Here is a 15,143-nt window from a genome sequence, read left to right as displayed (position 1 = left end):
GTTGTTTCGAAATGCATTCCTTCTAGGCTCGAAGACCTCAACAGAGTGCTAGTATTCGAGAATGCCATGCATGATTATCATCTAGGTGACTTACAACAGTGGTCACCACCCAGTATCAAAGTCCACATCTGTCGGTGCGTAAATACTGTTCTCAATAGCGTTGGCGGCATGTACTTGTTCTTGCTCTCGCGTCATCATCGTTCGTGCGTATAGCGCCGGGGTAGGGTAGCTGAAAGGGGGCATATTCGCCCCCTGTGTTCTCTTAACCTGGTGTTTGGATCAACTCAAGACGTTTTGGCAAGAAGGCGGCCATTCTTCTGGCGTGAATATACGTTTATTGCATCTTTTTCGATGAAGCTCTGGCGTGTTATCTGCACAAGGGATTCGTAGTGAGATTCGAGTCCAAAGTTGTGTGAGTGACGTATATTGGAGACTTGACCTTCAAGGCGATTAGTGTTTCCCAGTCACGGGGCGAATTTGAGCCTCTCTTAGGGAGCTTCAAACGGGTGTTAAGTTTGTGTTTACGAGGCCATGGACTAGATAGACCTTTCGAGACTATGTGCCTCTATTCAGCGGCACAGAAAGTATGCGTAAGGACGTACCTACCCGCGTAATTCTTGGTCACTCATTCTGCCGTCTGAGGACGTCTTTCCAACCAAGATCTATCACCCATCACAAGCTGCTGTCATATACCGAGTGAGGTGTTTGGGGCTCGCCTAGAAAAGCCATCCTAGAACTCTGGTCAGACAGATCTCATGATGGGTTTGGTGGTAAATATTCCGATACTCGTCTCGGAGGTGGATGGCCTGAAAAGGAGGAAAGCTTCGGAAGCTGGTGGGCACGACGTAGAGACTGCAGTGAAGGTTATAAGGCGAACATGGGGTGATGAGAGATAATTGCACACAAAAACAACAGACGCCGCACATAGTCTCGAAGTACTCGGATTGCCGTAAGCGAGAGCAAGTCGATTAAACCTACCTTACACAAGGTCACATACCAGTGCAAGCCCACTGGTGGATCACTGCCGCTCACAGAACAGGTCCCACGTGAAAAGTCCCCTCGCCAATCTGCAGGTCATCTGACAGCTTCCCACTTTGACCCTTGGACTTAAGTCGGTTCGAGACATCTCGGCGGCAAAGTCGAGGTGCCAAGAGAAGCAGGGGCTGCGGTTCGCTGCTGCTTTTGTTGGGACGCTTTGAGGTTGTCTACATGTATGATTTGAAGTCAGCAGTTTGGTGAGGTATAGTATAGAAGGACATTAAAGGATAAGGAAAGACGGTGTTCGTGTGTCAGCACAGGAAAAGAACTTCATGTTATTGCCCTAGTGTGACAACTTGGAAACATTGTCAGATGTCCATAGGTCTCCAATATCCAACAAGATATCTAGTTCCTACCACCTTCCATCTCACAACGTCAATGCATGTTATGCCTTTCACAACACATGTCACATTCAGACTCTTCTCACAGCTCCATCTTGTGAATGATTTTCTTGATAACTTTCAAGGGTATGTCCACAACTATAGCCTTCTTTCAAGTCAAGTCTCAAGATACTACTGTCCACGAATATTGCCCACCAAGGACAACTGAAAAACTAGAGTACATAAATCAACCGTTTAAAAGTCACGAGAACTTCGGGGTCAAAGTATTCCCCATAGTCCGATGGCTTTGAACTCTCTCTTCGGTTCGGCCCAAGCTCGGGGCCGACTGGGAACCTAGCCGGGGAGGATCGAGCCCGTCATGCACACCCATATTTAGGCGCAAACATGTATGTATAATAACTTTTGGTAATTCCGTCTGAAGAATTGAAAAGCCATCATAAGTGAAGGGATGACGTGCGCGGGAATTTCATAGGATCAAAAGTATCATGAGTCCGCAGGAGGAGGAGGTGTGCATGCGTGCGTATGCCAGTGAAGGAGCCGCAGCTGAAACTCCCATTGGAAGACAGTCAGCTAGAAGCAATGATAAGAGCTCAGGTTCCATGTGTGAATCATTCATCTATAAGAAAAAGAGAGAAGAGAGAATCTGAGTCGTTGCGTTGTGGTCTTATGGTGTAATCGTAGCAACTTACAAAACCGAACGGGATAAGATCGTGAAGAGCATCAACCACCAGTACAAGTCATTTGGACTTAGTCCCTTGATTTTATACGAGTGAATGAGACCACATGAGTAACACATTTCATTCTTTCATGTCGTCTCCGAGTACCTGGACGTACGATTCCGCCACTCCGGATACATCGAATGCAAGACAGGCCATGCGCCGGAGCAATCAAACCACGCCAACGTGAGCGCTTTGTCCGCGAAACCAGCAACTCAGCCACCTCCGCATCTGCCATCTTCAAAACATGCAGCAGCTGCAAGATTTGTTTCCTCAAACTCTGCTAAGAGAGGGAACGAACAGGCAAGAATAAAAAGCCCTCTCTGCTTGGCGTTTGGGACGAGGTCCATGAGTTCCTACCAGTCCCATGAATCCCATTGCGGAGTAGGGCAACATGAGCCTGCCGAAAGCGACGGGATAGCGCAAGTAGTCAGCCCACTCACAGACTACCTTACGTTCACCCAAAGCTCACGATCGCCAAGGACGCAGACCAAGCCCGGGGGAAACGGCAACGCGTCTGGGGCTGAAGCTCTTGCGACCGGGCCAAGGCTCATGTTTCCACCGTGGTCGAAAGTTCGCCTCTACCGTTGGAGCCTCCACCATGTGTGTGGCTTGTACGCTCAACTTTCCGTGTCTGCTTCGTCACCTCTTCAGAGTATGTCTTGTACGTGTACGTAGTGTACAGTGTGTTCTCCCTGACGTAGACTATGTGAGCTTCAACCTTTCAACCTGCACGATTCGGTCTTGTCCGTTTCCATAAACGCTACTTAGGGCTGAGAAAGCTTGTGAGGGCGTTTGCGCCGGGGTCTTGTCGTCCGTGAATCTGGACCAGGTCGATGGGTGGCAGTGGTTGTGATTTGCTTGTCTAGTTCTGCAACTCTATATAGCTGACCCTTTTGGCATTCAGGGAAGGGCCAAGGACACTAAATTCCTTGTCTTGTTTTGAATTACTCTTACTATACCCATATCAGTATTTTGTTCTTGTGAGGAAAGAAACATGTGCGGAATTACGGCGGCTATCACACTCCAGCGGAGCGATTCCGCCCGCAGGAACGGTGACATCAATGGAACGAACGGAGTCAAGAGCAAAGCAGATAAAATTTCGGAGCACGGCACCCTGCGTCAACAGTTTCAACAGAGTCTTGAGGCCATCGCTCACCGCGGCCCGGATGCCTCTGGTGTCTGGATCAGTGATGATGCTACAGTCGGTATAAAATTCCCCTTGGTAGGCATATTTCGGAAACAGTCCAACTGATCATGTGGTATCAGGTCTTGGCCACTGCCGCTTAGCAATCAACGACCTCTCTCCGGACGGAGAGCAGCCATTACACAGTGACGATGGCAAGATCCACGCCGTGGTGAACGGAGAAATCTACGACCACGATGCCATCAGAGAGAGATGTATCAAAGAGCACAACTACCGCTTCAAGGGCCACTGCGATAGCGAGGTCCTGGTCGCCCTGTACAAGATCTACGGCGCCCCCGGCTTCTTCAAGCACCTCCGCGGCGAGTTCTCCTTTGTCATCTACGACGAGAACAAGGACCGGGTCATCGTGGCTAGGGACCGTTTCGGTATCAAGCCGATGTTTTGGACTGTACAGGACCAGGGCAACGGTACCAGTAAGCGGATGCTCTTGGCCTCGGAGATGAAGGGATTCCGAGCCTTTGGCTGGGAGCCGGAGTGGAATGTCTACGGGTTGCTCAGTGGATCTTCGATGCAAGCCGACTGCACCGTGTTCAAGGACGTTCGCAAGCTGGAGCCCGGAAACTGGATGGAGATTAGAGATGGCGAGATCAAGCATCGCCAGTACTGGGATCCCGAGTTTAAGGACAAGGTATGTGAAGCCGCGGTCATGATAGCTTCTGCTGGGAGGTGCAGTTTTGCTAACTTATGGCAGCGTGAGGTGGAGACACGAAGCGCGGAGGAGATGATTGAGGGTGTAAGGGAGCGTCTGATAGAGGCGGTGAAGCTTCGACTGCGCGCCGATGTTCCCGTGGGAATCTACCTGTCTGGAGGTACGGAGTCGTCAGATCAAAAAGATCGAAGCACAAGACTGACCTTGCCACAGGTATCGATTCATCAGTCATTGCAGGAATTGTGACGAAGCTGGTAAAGGATCAGGGCATTGAGCTGGGCAATCAAGACGCAACGAAGCGCATTAAGTGTTTCACCATCCAGTTCCCAGAGTCATCGGGGTTCAACGAAGCTGGTGAGTGCATAGCCCCCTATGGATCACGATAGGGATACCATACTGACGCCCGACAAAAGATATTGCTGAGCGCTCAGCCGATTTCCTCGGCGTGCAGATCCTCAAGAAGGATATGAACGAGACAGAGCTCGCCGACAACTTTGCCGACGCAGTCTTCCATACTGAGCACCACAACTTTGACCTGAACAGTGTAGGAAAGTTCTGCTTGTCATCACTACCTCAACAGCACGGCGTGCCCGTCGTTCTTACCGGCGAGGGCGCCGACGAGCACTTTGCAGGCTACCCTTTCGTGCTGCCAGCCTTTCTCATGGAACCCGACCTCGCGTGGCCCCAGTCCGACATGACGGACGGCGTCCGCATCCCCATGTATCAGGAGATGACGGACGACCTCAAGGCCATGTTTGACCGCATCGGCATGTTCGAGGATGAATCCTCCTCGGGCGGCGCCGCCCCGACGAGCAACTCGATGCGTCTCGAGCCCGAATGGAACGCCTTCTCGCCGTGGGTGCGGGAGACGTACAAGATGCCCGGCTCGGCCGAGTCGACGCTCGCGCCAGAAGTCCTCGAGAAGATGATTGAGAAGTGGCACTCGCTGCACACGAGCCTCTACGTCTACACCAAGGGCCCGCTCGCCAACATGATCCTCACGTGCCTGGGTGACCGCACGGAAATGGCGCACAGCATCGAGGCTCGCCCTCCCTTCTTGGACCACCACCTCGTCGAGTACGTTAACAACCTGCCGCCGAGCGTCAAGGTCGCATATCAAGAAGCTGCCGGGGCAGCCGCCGGGACTGGAACGATCGGCACCGGAGCTAGTCTGTGGTGGAAGGACCTCAGCCCGGCACGTCAGAAACTGAGCGAGAAGTGGATTCTCAAGGAGGCCGGGAAGCCGTTTATTACACAGGAGCTCTACGAGCGGAGGAAGCACCCGTACTCGGCGCCGGTCAAGTGGCCGCGCGGCGGACCCGTGTATAAGATGATTGCGGGGCTGATTACGCAGGAGAATATTGAGAATCTAGGCTTCATGGAGTGGGATAACGCAAAGAGGTGGCTTGAGGAGGGCTTTGGCGAGGATGCGAGCCCCAGAGCATTCCGAAAGCTGATCTGTACCGCCTCCTGGGTTGTTCTTAGTCAACGGTTTGGGGTGAAGAAGGCGGCCGTGGAACAGTGGTCAGCGAGTGCGTGATTGGATGCTCACTTAGGAGTTTGGGACTTTTAGAATTCTACGGTACGAGATGCTCTCAGGGACCTTATTCCGTACCGGGTACACTAGGAATGAGTTTGGATTAGGAATGCACAACAGGTATTGAAGAAAACGATCGGCTTTGGACAAACAATCCGGGACAATGTATTGATGCATTGGAAAATCTTGGCTGCATGTGTACACTTTAGACTTGCTTCGTTGGGGTCCCTGTCTGGCTTCTGATATGGGGACATCCGGACCGTTGGGCGGCCCCGCATCGGAGCCGAACCCGACAAGTAACCATGTCCCTTAGGTGGTGCCGTGAAATATTGCCCCCAACAGCAATATTGGCCTCCTTCAACGCCTTGCTACACCCAATCCATAGGTCACAAGCATTTTCAGCAATTGACGAGTGCTACGCGTATAACCGAGCTGGGTCATCGTGTCGTCGGTGTCAGATTTGCAACAGTCTGGTACCATTGGCCAGACTGGTCTGAAGCAAAGCTGACAAGGAACCGAGGCACCCATCCCTTCCCCCCCAGGTGCCACAATAGGGGTTCTGTCGATCGGCTCCCCGGCCAATTGGGTACGCAAGCTGAAGCTCCGTTGGGTCCAAAAGTGCCCCGAAGCCCCGGCTTTGCGGGCAGTGTCAGCTAGCCTTTTTTTTACACGCGGCGGGGGGTAAAGAGGTACCTGTGCATCCACCGCAGGGAACGCGTGCCGCCGCCTGTCTGAAGCTTAGCCCTTCCAGGTTCCAATCCCTCCAAAAGGCGGTTTTGCGTCACAAAAATAACCCCCAAGCTAAAGGTCCCCGGTCTTGTCTGGACACATGGGACGGAAGTTGCGACCACGAGACTTCATCTCCAATTTCCCACAACCTCCAACCTTTCCCGTTTGCTGGAATCAACACACCGAAGTGTCGAAACTCACAACCCGGCACAGCTCTTGAGAGCTTTTCCTTCTCTACACACACATTGACGAGATGTTTTAGAAACTCTCAAACCTGAAACTCTCTCTCCCTTTCCGCCTCTTCGGCTTCTTCTACACGTACACGTGCGCAAAGTTCCTCGAGGAGCTTTGCATCCACGAGCCAGCCCGCCATGGCTGCCATCCTCAAGTTCTTGAGGAGCATCTACGACCTCGATAACCTCGACACCCGCTTCACGAGCTCCTCTTCCGTTCCCTACAAGACCATCGTCGAGGCCCGAACCGATCCCGCGCAGAGCAAGGAGCCGCCCAACAAGGTCCAAAGCCGCTCCCAACCGTCGAAATGGGGGACACCGGAATACCTCCTCTACATCTTTCTGCTTTCATTCATCGTGCCATACATGTTTTGGATCGCGTATGATGTATCAAGGCGTACGTCTGGCCCTCTTCCTCTGAAGATGAACCTTCCGCTGATGCTCAATGCTTCCGTCCTCTAGCTTCCGACCCTCGATACCACAACTACGAACGCTTCCTCCGTGATGGCTGGATACCGGGTCGCAAGATCGTAAGCTCCACACAATGCGCAAACCTACCCAATCTGTAAACTCCAGCTCACCCCCGACTTCTCTTTCTAGGACGTATCCGATTCACAATACCACACGTTCCGCGAGAACCTCCCGTTCATGGCCCTCCTCCTGGCCTTCCACCCCCTCCTCCGCAAGCTCTGGAACACAGTCTTTCCGATCCCCTCGGACCTGCACAAAAAGTCTGTCTCCGAACAGGGCGACGCCCGCCTCGAGCAGCGCGCCTCCTTCGACTACCGCTTCGCCCTCGTCTTCCTCGTCGCCCTGCACGGCTTCTCCGCCCTCAAGGTGCTCGCGATCCTCCACATCAACTACCAGCTGGCGACCCGGCTCCCGCGCCGCTACGTCCCTGCCGCGACGTGGACGTTCAACATCTGCATGCTTTTTGCGAACGAGCTCTGCGAGGGGTACCGCTTCGCCGCCATTGCGCGACACATCACTCCGCCGCCCGCGACGAAGAACTTGCTCGATGAAGACCCCTTTCTCGTGAGGTGGGGTACATGGATGGACCGTCATGGCGGCCTCATGAGCCGCTGGGAGATTCTCTTCAACATCACCGTCCTACGGCTCATCAGCTTCAACTTGGACTACTACTTCAGCCTCGATCAACGCAACGGAAGTCCCCTAGAGGTAAGATCAAAGCTCTGTCATACCAACCCCCTCGACATCGCTGACGTCCCCAAGAAGAAGCAACTCGACCCCTCCAACCTCTCCGAACGAGACCGCCTCGCCATCTCCGCCGCGCCCAAGGACTACTCCTTCCGCAACTACGTCGCCTACGCAATCTACGCGCCCCTCTACCTCGTCGGCCCCATCATGTGCTACAACGACTTCATCTCCCAGCTCCGCCACCGCCCGGCCTCGATCGAGACCCCGCGCACGATCCGCTACGCCGTCCGCTTTCTCCTCGGCCTCCTCGCCATGGAAGTTGTCCTGCACTACGACTACGTCTGCGCAATCTCCCACGCTGGGCCCGACTGGTCCACCTACACGCCCGCCCAGCTCTCCCTTCTCTCCTTCTTCAACCTCCACATCATCTGGCTCAAGCTCCTCCTGCCCTGGCGCCTCTTCCGCCTCTGGGCCCTCATCGACGGCGTCGACGCCCCCGAGAACATGCTCCGCTGCGTCTCCAACAACTGGTCCCCGAAATCCTTTTGGAAGGCCTGGCACCGCTCCTACAACCGCTGGCTCATCCGGTACATCTACATCCCCCTCGGCGGCGCAAATTTCCGCTCCTGGGCCACCACCGTCCGCTCCATCGCCACGTACCTGCTGGTCTTTACGTTCGTCGCCCTCTGGCACGATATCCGTCTGCGCCTGCTCATCTGGGGCTGGCTCATTGTGCTCTTCCTGCTCCCCGAGGTCCTCGCGCAGCTCCTGTTCCCCGCGCGCAAGTGGGAGGGCAGACCGGATACGTACCGGCGGATCTGCGCCGTGGGAGCTGTTGCGAATGTGCTCATGATGATGATCGCCAACCTTGTCGGTTTCGCTGTCGGACTCGACGGCTTGCAGAGCATTCTCTCTGGGATTCTGCACGACTGGTCAGGTAAGTTCATCTTCCCTTCTTACCCCTGAAAGTGCATGGACTAATCCTGATCTCTCTAGGTGCGCTGTTCTTTATGAGTGCTTTTGCCTCTTTGTACATGGGTGTCCAGGTCATGTTTGAAATCAGAGAGGCCGAGATGCGAAGAGGCATTTCACTAAAGTGTTGACGGTTGTTCACCGTCATTTGTCACCCAAAACGTTTGTAGCAAAATTACCTGTTTGAATAGCGATTCTTAGATGTTTGGTATTATGATACTAGACAGTTATTATGCTGTACTATTACTTTGATGCAACTCGCTCCCTCTTCCCCTTTTGCGCCTCTCAACGTTGTGATGCTACTCATGGCAAGGAGGGGACAAAAATAAGTTGAGGTCCCTCCGGGGTATAATAACAATGCAGTGCCTGCTCCCAAATCCGTGTCCAGACTCCTTCTCCTTGTCTCTCCCTCTTTATACATATACATATACATATAAGTCAACACGTTTGCGTGTTCTGTCGATTGAAATGGGCGTGCGCTTAGGCTCCTTTTACCCTCCTCCTTTTCGCTCCCTCTTTCTGACTTTATATCCGGTCTCAGTGCTTGGAGGTGATGGTGCCCAGCTCCGTGTCGTAGTTGCGGAAGCGCTGCTGGGCAAACTTGCCGTCCATGCCCAGCTTCTTCTCCGTGATCCACTCCCTCAACCAGATGAGGCCCTTTGCAATGAGATAAAAGACGATACCGGCCACCGCGATGCCGATAATGTACGCCGCCACCTTGCCGCTGCCGTTCTTGTCGATGTTGAGGAAGTCGTAGGTGTAGAAGCCCTGTGTGTAGTAGGTGACGTAGGCGAGCGCGAGGTACAGGGCGAGGACGATGATGAGCCAGAGCATGTGCACCCACTCGAGCTGGGCGGCGCTGGTGCGCGGGATGACGATCTCAAAGAGGGCAAAAGCCGAGTTGAGGCCGTGCTGGGAGATGTTGCTAAAGGCCTCGAATTGCTCGGTGTACCAGGGGGCCGAGTAGATGATGGCCCAGTAGACGATGGTCACGATGAAGGGGTAGGTGACGATGGTGCTATAGTAGAAGGCGTGCAGGGCCTGGAGGGGTCGCGGGAAGCGGTCGAGCAGCGGGGTCCCAGAGTGCGCGTACGTGAAGGTGTGGATGGCCGAGATGAGGAAGTAAAACGCGAGTCCCCAGTAGGTCAGAACAGTCTACGGAGGGGGGTCCCTCAAGTCAGTCTTGCGCCCTGTTCACCATGTTGGCACACAATGATATTCGAGGTTTACTTACGAAGTAGGAAAAGCTCTGGCCGACGACCTTGCACCCGCCATCTTCGGCGTGAGTACAGGTCCAACCGATGACGAAGAAGCGGACGACAAAGATGTACAGACTCTGCGAGAAAAAGACGTGTTAGTTCCCACAAGCAATTCACTGTTTGGTGGTGGTTAAAGGGGCATTTGCGCGCTGAGAGGATGGTGACGACATTGCTAGACACCACAATGCACGAAGGGTCCTCAAGCGTGACAGAGAAGAGTAGGGGAAGCCAAGACTCACAATTAGCGCTCGACACGCGGCCAACAGATAGGGAGAAAGCAGCCATGAGGTCTCGAAGCGGTGAGAAGGATCCCAAAGATCCCTCCCGAAGCGGAATGCAGCGAACATCGTGATCTGCCGGGGGGTGGTTGATGCCGGCTAGGATTGAGGGGGGGAAAGGGGGAGTGGTGAAGCCCTTTACCCTCTCAATTTTCCTTCACGATGATGAAGTTTTGGAGTTGAGCTAGAAGGACGGGGCAATTGCTCGAGGACCCAAGAGGATTTTGAACGTGGGCCTTGGCTTTCGGCGCGGGTCATTGGTTCGCAGGGATGGTCTCCGCTCGGCGCTGGCTGAGAAATCGCAATTACTTTCTGCTGCTGGGGGAACCTGGACCTTGGTGGCAGGGCGCGCCGAGTCTCACGGGATGTCGCGTGCCGGATGTTGATGCGGGAGACCGTACGATTATTGATACAGAGTAATGATCGTTGATGATGTTCGCGACTGTGAACAGTTGGGTGCTATCTACTGTATCTTCTGTTATTGTTGTTGTTGTTATTTCTCTTCCTGTCGATGCCAGCTTGCGACCCCATTGAAGAATGAACTGATTCGACAACCATGGACTGTGCAGCAGTCGTAAGCAACGTCGCGAGGCCCAATGTGTAAGCTGGGCCGCGGAATGCGACCATAAAGGTCTACCAAGGCTATACACAGGTACCGACGGCTCCACGATAGGTATGGCCGATGCCGACACCTCTTTTTTTGGTTCTTCTATCCGCTTTTGTGGCCGAGGAACCTGGTCACCAAAGAGGGTCTTGACCGTTGCTGCAGTTAGCCGGAGATGATGTGGGGGGTTCAGGTACGATGTCAACGGGAGCATAAGGGGGGAAACCGTGGGTTTTCTTGAATTTCTCGAGTTCGGCCGAGAGCGTCAGAAAAGAAGATCTCGCCCGCGACATGTCCATCTCTTCTCACAAGCGTCTCCCTCCCCAAACTTGGGGTTCGACTGTAGCGAGTAAGACGGTCAGCCGAGAATAGCTGAACCGGATTTGCTGAGCAGACAGGTAAAGAATGCCACCGTGTGTTTTGGGCTATGTTGTGTGGCTGACGCCAAGTTAGCTGATCCAATATGATGGTGCTCGACTGAGAAGTGGCTCCTCGTCGTCAGCCATAATTGATGATAGCAGGAGCCTTCGATAGTGAGGATATATCCGAACGGGCGCAAACTCCTCCTCCCGCTGAATCAGTGAGAAGGTATCCTCGAATAATCAGCTGAGAGAACCCATAGCCATTGTGGCTCGGCTGGCGCGACTGCTTTTGGTTTCTGGCCACCACGTATCCGTAGTCCATCACGCCGTTGCTGTATTGCCGTTCCCCTGGCACAGGTGCATGCTGCGGGGCGAGGCTCCTGCAGAGAAGAAGTAGATGATTCTCAACTTTGGTAAGCAGATTGTAGATCGATCTCCAGATGAACCGACCGTCGATCGACAGGTGTCCCAGACTTCCAGGCCGAAGGTGGCACAAGTGGCACCGCACGAACGGCGGTATGACGGGATCGAAACCAGGACATGCCTTGCAGCCGCGCTTGTTGTGCAAGATGCGCTGAATCGTGGATGCCCGTCATTTCCGCGCTTGCGTTGCGAAGGAGAAGCGCGATACAAATACGGCCGCCACTTTCCGACCCTTGACGGAGCCACTGCGAAGCCAATATTTGTCCACGGTGAAATTTCACCGCGAGGGGTCGAAATGTAGAGGAGATCGATGGCCCAATCCCACAGGAGCCACAATGGCTATCGTGACGTGAGCGACCCCTTGGCGACGGTAATACGGGAAGAAACTTGTCAAAGTCCCACATGAGCCCCCCGGAAGGTTGTGGCTCATCACATCGTCATGCCCGTCATCTATCGAACTCTCCGTCGTCTGCCCTGTAGACCCTCAAGATGGCCACACGGTCGTATTCCCATTGCTAAGGTAGAGGTGGGTTGGCAATGTCCGCCAAAACCAATACTTCGCCAAACCGACTTGAACCGTTACCAATTGCAGTTGTATGAGCCACCGAGCGAGATGTGGTAATCTGGTTCGTCCCGTATCATTGGGTCAGGAGAAATCGTCAGCGGACCGTTTCGGGCTTTTATTGGAGTTGAGGAGGTCACAACGGGCCGCATGGCATCGGCCGTTGGGTTGTGTCTGTAAAATAACCGGCCCAAGACGCGCTGGAGTAGGATCGATAGTCAACATTAACATTGAGCGTCGCGCTTCTTTGGACCGAGGCTTTCGGCCTAGTAAACCCCCATGAACTGCCCAGCAAGCTCCGTCGTCATTCCATCAAAAGCGCGGTGGTTGCTCGCACAGACTAGCTCTATAGTCAGCGTCAGGGGCTTTTGGACCGAACCCGATGAGGCTCCTCGGTTCATCTCGTCTTTTCTTGGCTCTCGTCTCTTCTCGCCTTCCCCTGTTCCAGCCATGTCAAGGGTGTCGCAACTAATCTTGAACGGCGGTCAACAACTGGGGAAATTCAAGTTAAGGACCCAAATGAACGCTGCAAATCAGGTCAAATATTCCACTCGATCGATAAAGATGTTACCGGGAAGAGTCAAGGGCTATAAGCGGGCTCCATGGTCGGGAGACGAGGCCGATCGATCGGCTCAGTGAGCCTATGTCCACAGATGGAAATGAGGCCGGAGAGGCGAGCCGTTAACACAAACTCGTCTCGAGCAAAAGCCACGAGATGGTGGGTGTCAATTGTCGACACGGTCGGCGGTTTGAGACTCAGGTCTAGCTTCCGCCGCTTCAAACATCGAAGGCCGTGCGATCAAAGACCAACTAGGACATGATGCCCGCGACAGGCGTTAGAGGAATAAAGAGTGTGAGAGCAGAGTGTACCATAAGTATCTGGGGCATCGGCATTGCACACACCATTTTTCGAATCGTGCCCCCATTGACGGACATAACTAGACACCGAATTTGGAATGCTTCTCGGGTGTAGACCTGTGATATATCATGAGATGCGAATTAAGTGATTTTTGTCATTTACGCCGCGAATATAGTCAATCTCAACCTCCACACAACGGCACATCTCATGCCGATGTGAGCGGGCGCTCCTGGCGTCTATACCACAGTAGACTGTACTTGTCGAGCTGTGTTTGGTATTTGCCCGGCGGGTATGGCCTGGGCTGGGCCAAAAACAGGCGAAGCAAATAATCGCATCGCCAGGACTTCTTCAGGCCCTGTCGTCGTTGACAAAAGACCCAAGAGGCACCTTTGGATGGCAAGGTTGCAGTACGAAGTGCCATAACCATTGAATGTGGGCCCTCAATGGCGCGTCAAATGGAACATGCAACGGCACTTGGGCAAAGTGGGAGTGCGGCCTTCGCAGGCTGTGCCTTCAAAGTGTACGGGTACCCCTCTCCTATGGATCAATTTCATCGTGTGAATGCGAGTTATTAATGGCGGGCCGGAGGATGACATCTGGAATGGGCTGGATTACAGGTGACGACGACCAACTTCCCCAAAGCATCCGTATTCGGCCATGAAAGGAAGTTGTGTCAGCGGTTGAACAATACTGTGGTAAGACGACGTCCCAGACTGGCTGTCAAGAGCAGGGGGTTGGATCCCAATCGAGACTCGGTCCTGCATCGTGAAAATAGTCTCGTAGCCCTAGGACAAGGCACCTTATCTCCCGTTGGTTGTCGGCAGAAAGGTGTGAGTTGGAATTGATTGATAGTTTGGAAAAGCATCGTGTACTGTAGGTACTAGGTAGTGCGAGGTGCCAGTCAGCGCAGGCCGCAGGCCGCAGACAGCAGAAGTTTGGCTGGTACTTTCTGCCGTGTTTGGTGGCTGACGAAACATCTGCCCGTTTGCCTTGGCGTGCATATACTAGCCGCAATGACTGCGTCGGTGGATGGCGGCTGATTTGTTTCTTTCGGTGGGTTGAAAGCTGGGACGGCCCATCTTGTCAGCAGCCTGGAGGGGATGATTTGACTCTGATGCTGCAGAAGCAAGCAGAAGATGCTTTCGACGGGCATGTTATCGGCATCGGCTGCAGCATTAGCATCAGTGTGTCGAGTGCGTCCCGGTCCTAGACCACACGTCAAGGTAGGGGGCGGAAAGGGAAGTGGGTGAAGACATGTGCTCGGTAGGAGGGCACCTATTAACACAATCAACGCGTAGGTGGACACCATCGAATAATGTCTAAGCGACGGAGTCAGTCACAGCTCCCGTAGTCTGGCAACCCAGTCAGTAAGTCCAGTGGTGCCAAGCAAGATGGACCTGCTCTCTGCACAAGGAAGAAGAGCAGATAGACTGCGCTTCCCTTTTCATCATCGAGGGCCACACCTAGGGTTTTCAGTATCATGCAGATGCGCATCACCATCCGTACAGAGTATCCGTAGTTAAACTGGAGTTTGGAGGGCCAGAGGTCGAGAGCCGGAGACCGCTTTTCGCCGGACGAGAGGGGTGGCAGTTGGAAGTATTGGAGGATTGAGGGGTGGAGAGAGAAAGGTTAGGTGCTGCGTAGGTTGAAGACAGGGTCCGGGGTGATTGGGGGCTGTTCTGTCCCCTGAGCCCGTGCGGGCAGCGCAAAGACGATTTCGAATTCAAGCAGCGAGCTCTGGGGGAGAAAGTGGTGCTGATTCTGGGCCTGGATCCAGGGCGAGGTCTTGGTGAGTACTTTGTACTGATCATGGTGCATTTGAGATGGTGAGGTGGTGAGGATGGTGAAATCTTCCATGGCGAGGTTTGGGCTGATGTGTGTTCCGTAAGGTAGGCACGTAGTAAGTAAGGTAAGAAGGTAAGGTACGGAGTACTACCTTAGGGAGTCCACGGGTTCGTACTCCGTAGGGGACCCTGCAAGTGAGTCCCTGTCTTGGGAGGAGCGTCGGGTGGTTCTGGGCCCTTTCCCTTTTGCAGCTCGCCATGTTCTTCCCCGTTTTGCTCAGGGGTTCGAGGAAAGAAGCAGCGCTAAGGCAGAAAAGAGCAAGGGCGGCAGGGGTCCATGGGAAACGATTCAACTCACAAGGGGGAGGAAGGAGGGACGGGCGGGTGGTGCTGGGTCCTTCCTTTCTTCCTTCTGCTGGGGCCAACATGAGG

At 53.8% G+C, this 15,143-nt stretch overlaps 4 protein-coding genes across 4 annotated transcripts; 2 read left to right on the top strand and 2 right to left on the bottom strand.

Annotated features, from left to right (window-relative positions):
- Positions 1-3,092: 3,092 nt before the first annotated feature.
- CTAM01_01369 (asparagine synthase) lies at positions 3,093-5,491 on the top strand (the record flags this gene model as incomplete). The annotated part of the gene is made up of 5 exons (XM_060517411.1): positions 3,093-3,303; positions 3,365-3,930; positions 3,994-4,111; positions 4,165-4,305; positions 4,365-5,491. The coding sequence occupies 5 exons, from the start codon at positions 3,093-3,095 to the stop codon at positions 5,489-5,491; spliced, it is 2,163 nt and encodes a 720-aa protein (XP_060387872.1).
- Positions 5,492-6,588: 1,097 nt separating this feature from the next.
- On the top strand, positions 6,589-8,711 carry CTAM01_01368 (MBOAT family protein; the record flags this gene model as incomplete). Its single annotated transcript, XM_060517410.1, has 4 exons — positions 6,589-6,847; positions 6,913-6,980; positions 7,051-8,545; positions 8,605-8,711. The coding sequence occupies 4 exons, from the start codon at positions 6,589-6,591 to the stop codon at positions 8,709-8,711; spliced, it is 1,929 nt and encodes a 642-aa protein (XP_060387871.1).
- A 406-nt stretch (positions 8,712-9,117) lies between these two features.
- CTAM01_01367 (uncharacterized protein) lies at positions 9,118-10,186 on the bottom strand (the record flags this gene model as incomplete). The annotated part of the gene is made up of 3 exons (XM_060517409.1): positions 9,118-9,735; positions 9,815-9,916; positions 10,079-10,186. The coding sequence occupies 3 exons, from the start codon at positions 10,184-10,186 to the stop codon at positions 9,118-9,120; spliced, it is 828 nt and encodes a 275-aa protein (XP_060387870.1).
- A 4,370-nt stretch (positions 10,187-14,556) lies between these two features.
- Positions 14,557-14,784, bottom strand: CTAM01_01366 (uncharacterized protein; the record flags this gene model as incomplete). The annotated part of the gene is made up of 1 exon (XM_060517408.1): positions 14,557-14,784. The coding sequence occupies one exon, from the start codon at positions 14,782-14,784 to the stop codon at positions 14,557-14,559; it is 228 nt and encodes a 75-aa protein (XP_060387869.1).
- Between the last annotated feature and the right edge of the window lie 359 nt (positions 14,785-15,143).

Source organism: Colletotrichum tamarilloi (assembly GCF_030869305.1).
Source record: "Colletotrichum tamarilloi strain Tom-12 chromosome Unknown Scaffold_3.1, whole genome shotgun sequence".
Classification (NCBI taxonomy): domain Eukaryota; kingdom Fungi; phylum Ascomycota; class Sordariomycetes; order Glomerellales; family Glomerellaceae; genus Colletotrichum; species Colletotrichum tamarilloi.
The sequence above is the reverse complement of the archived record's forward strand: the minus strand, read 5'-3'. Positions and strand labels throughout refer to the sequence as shown.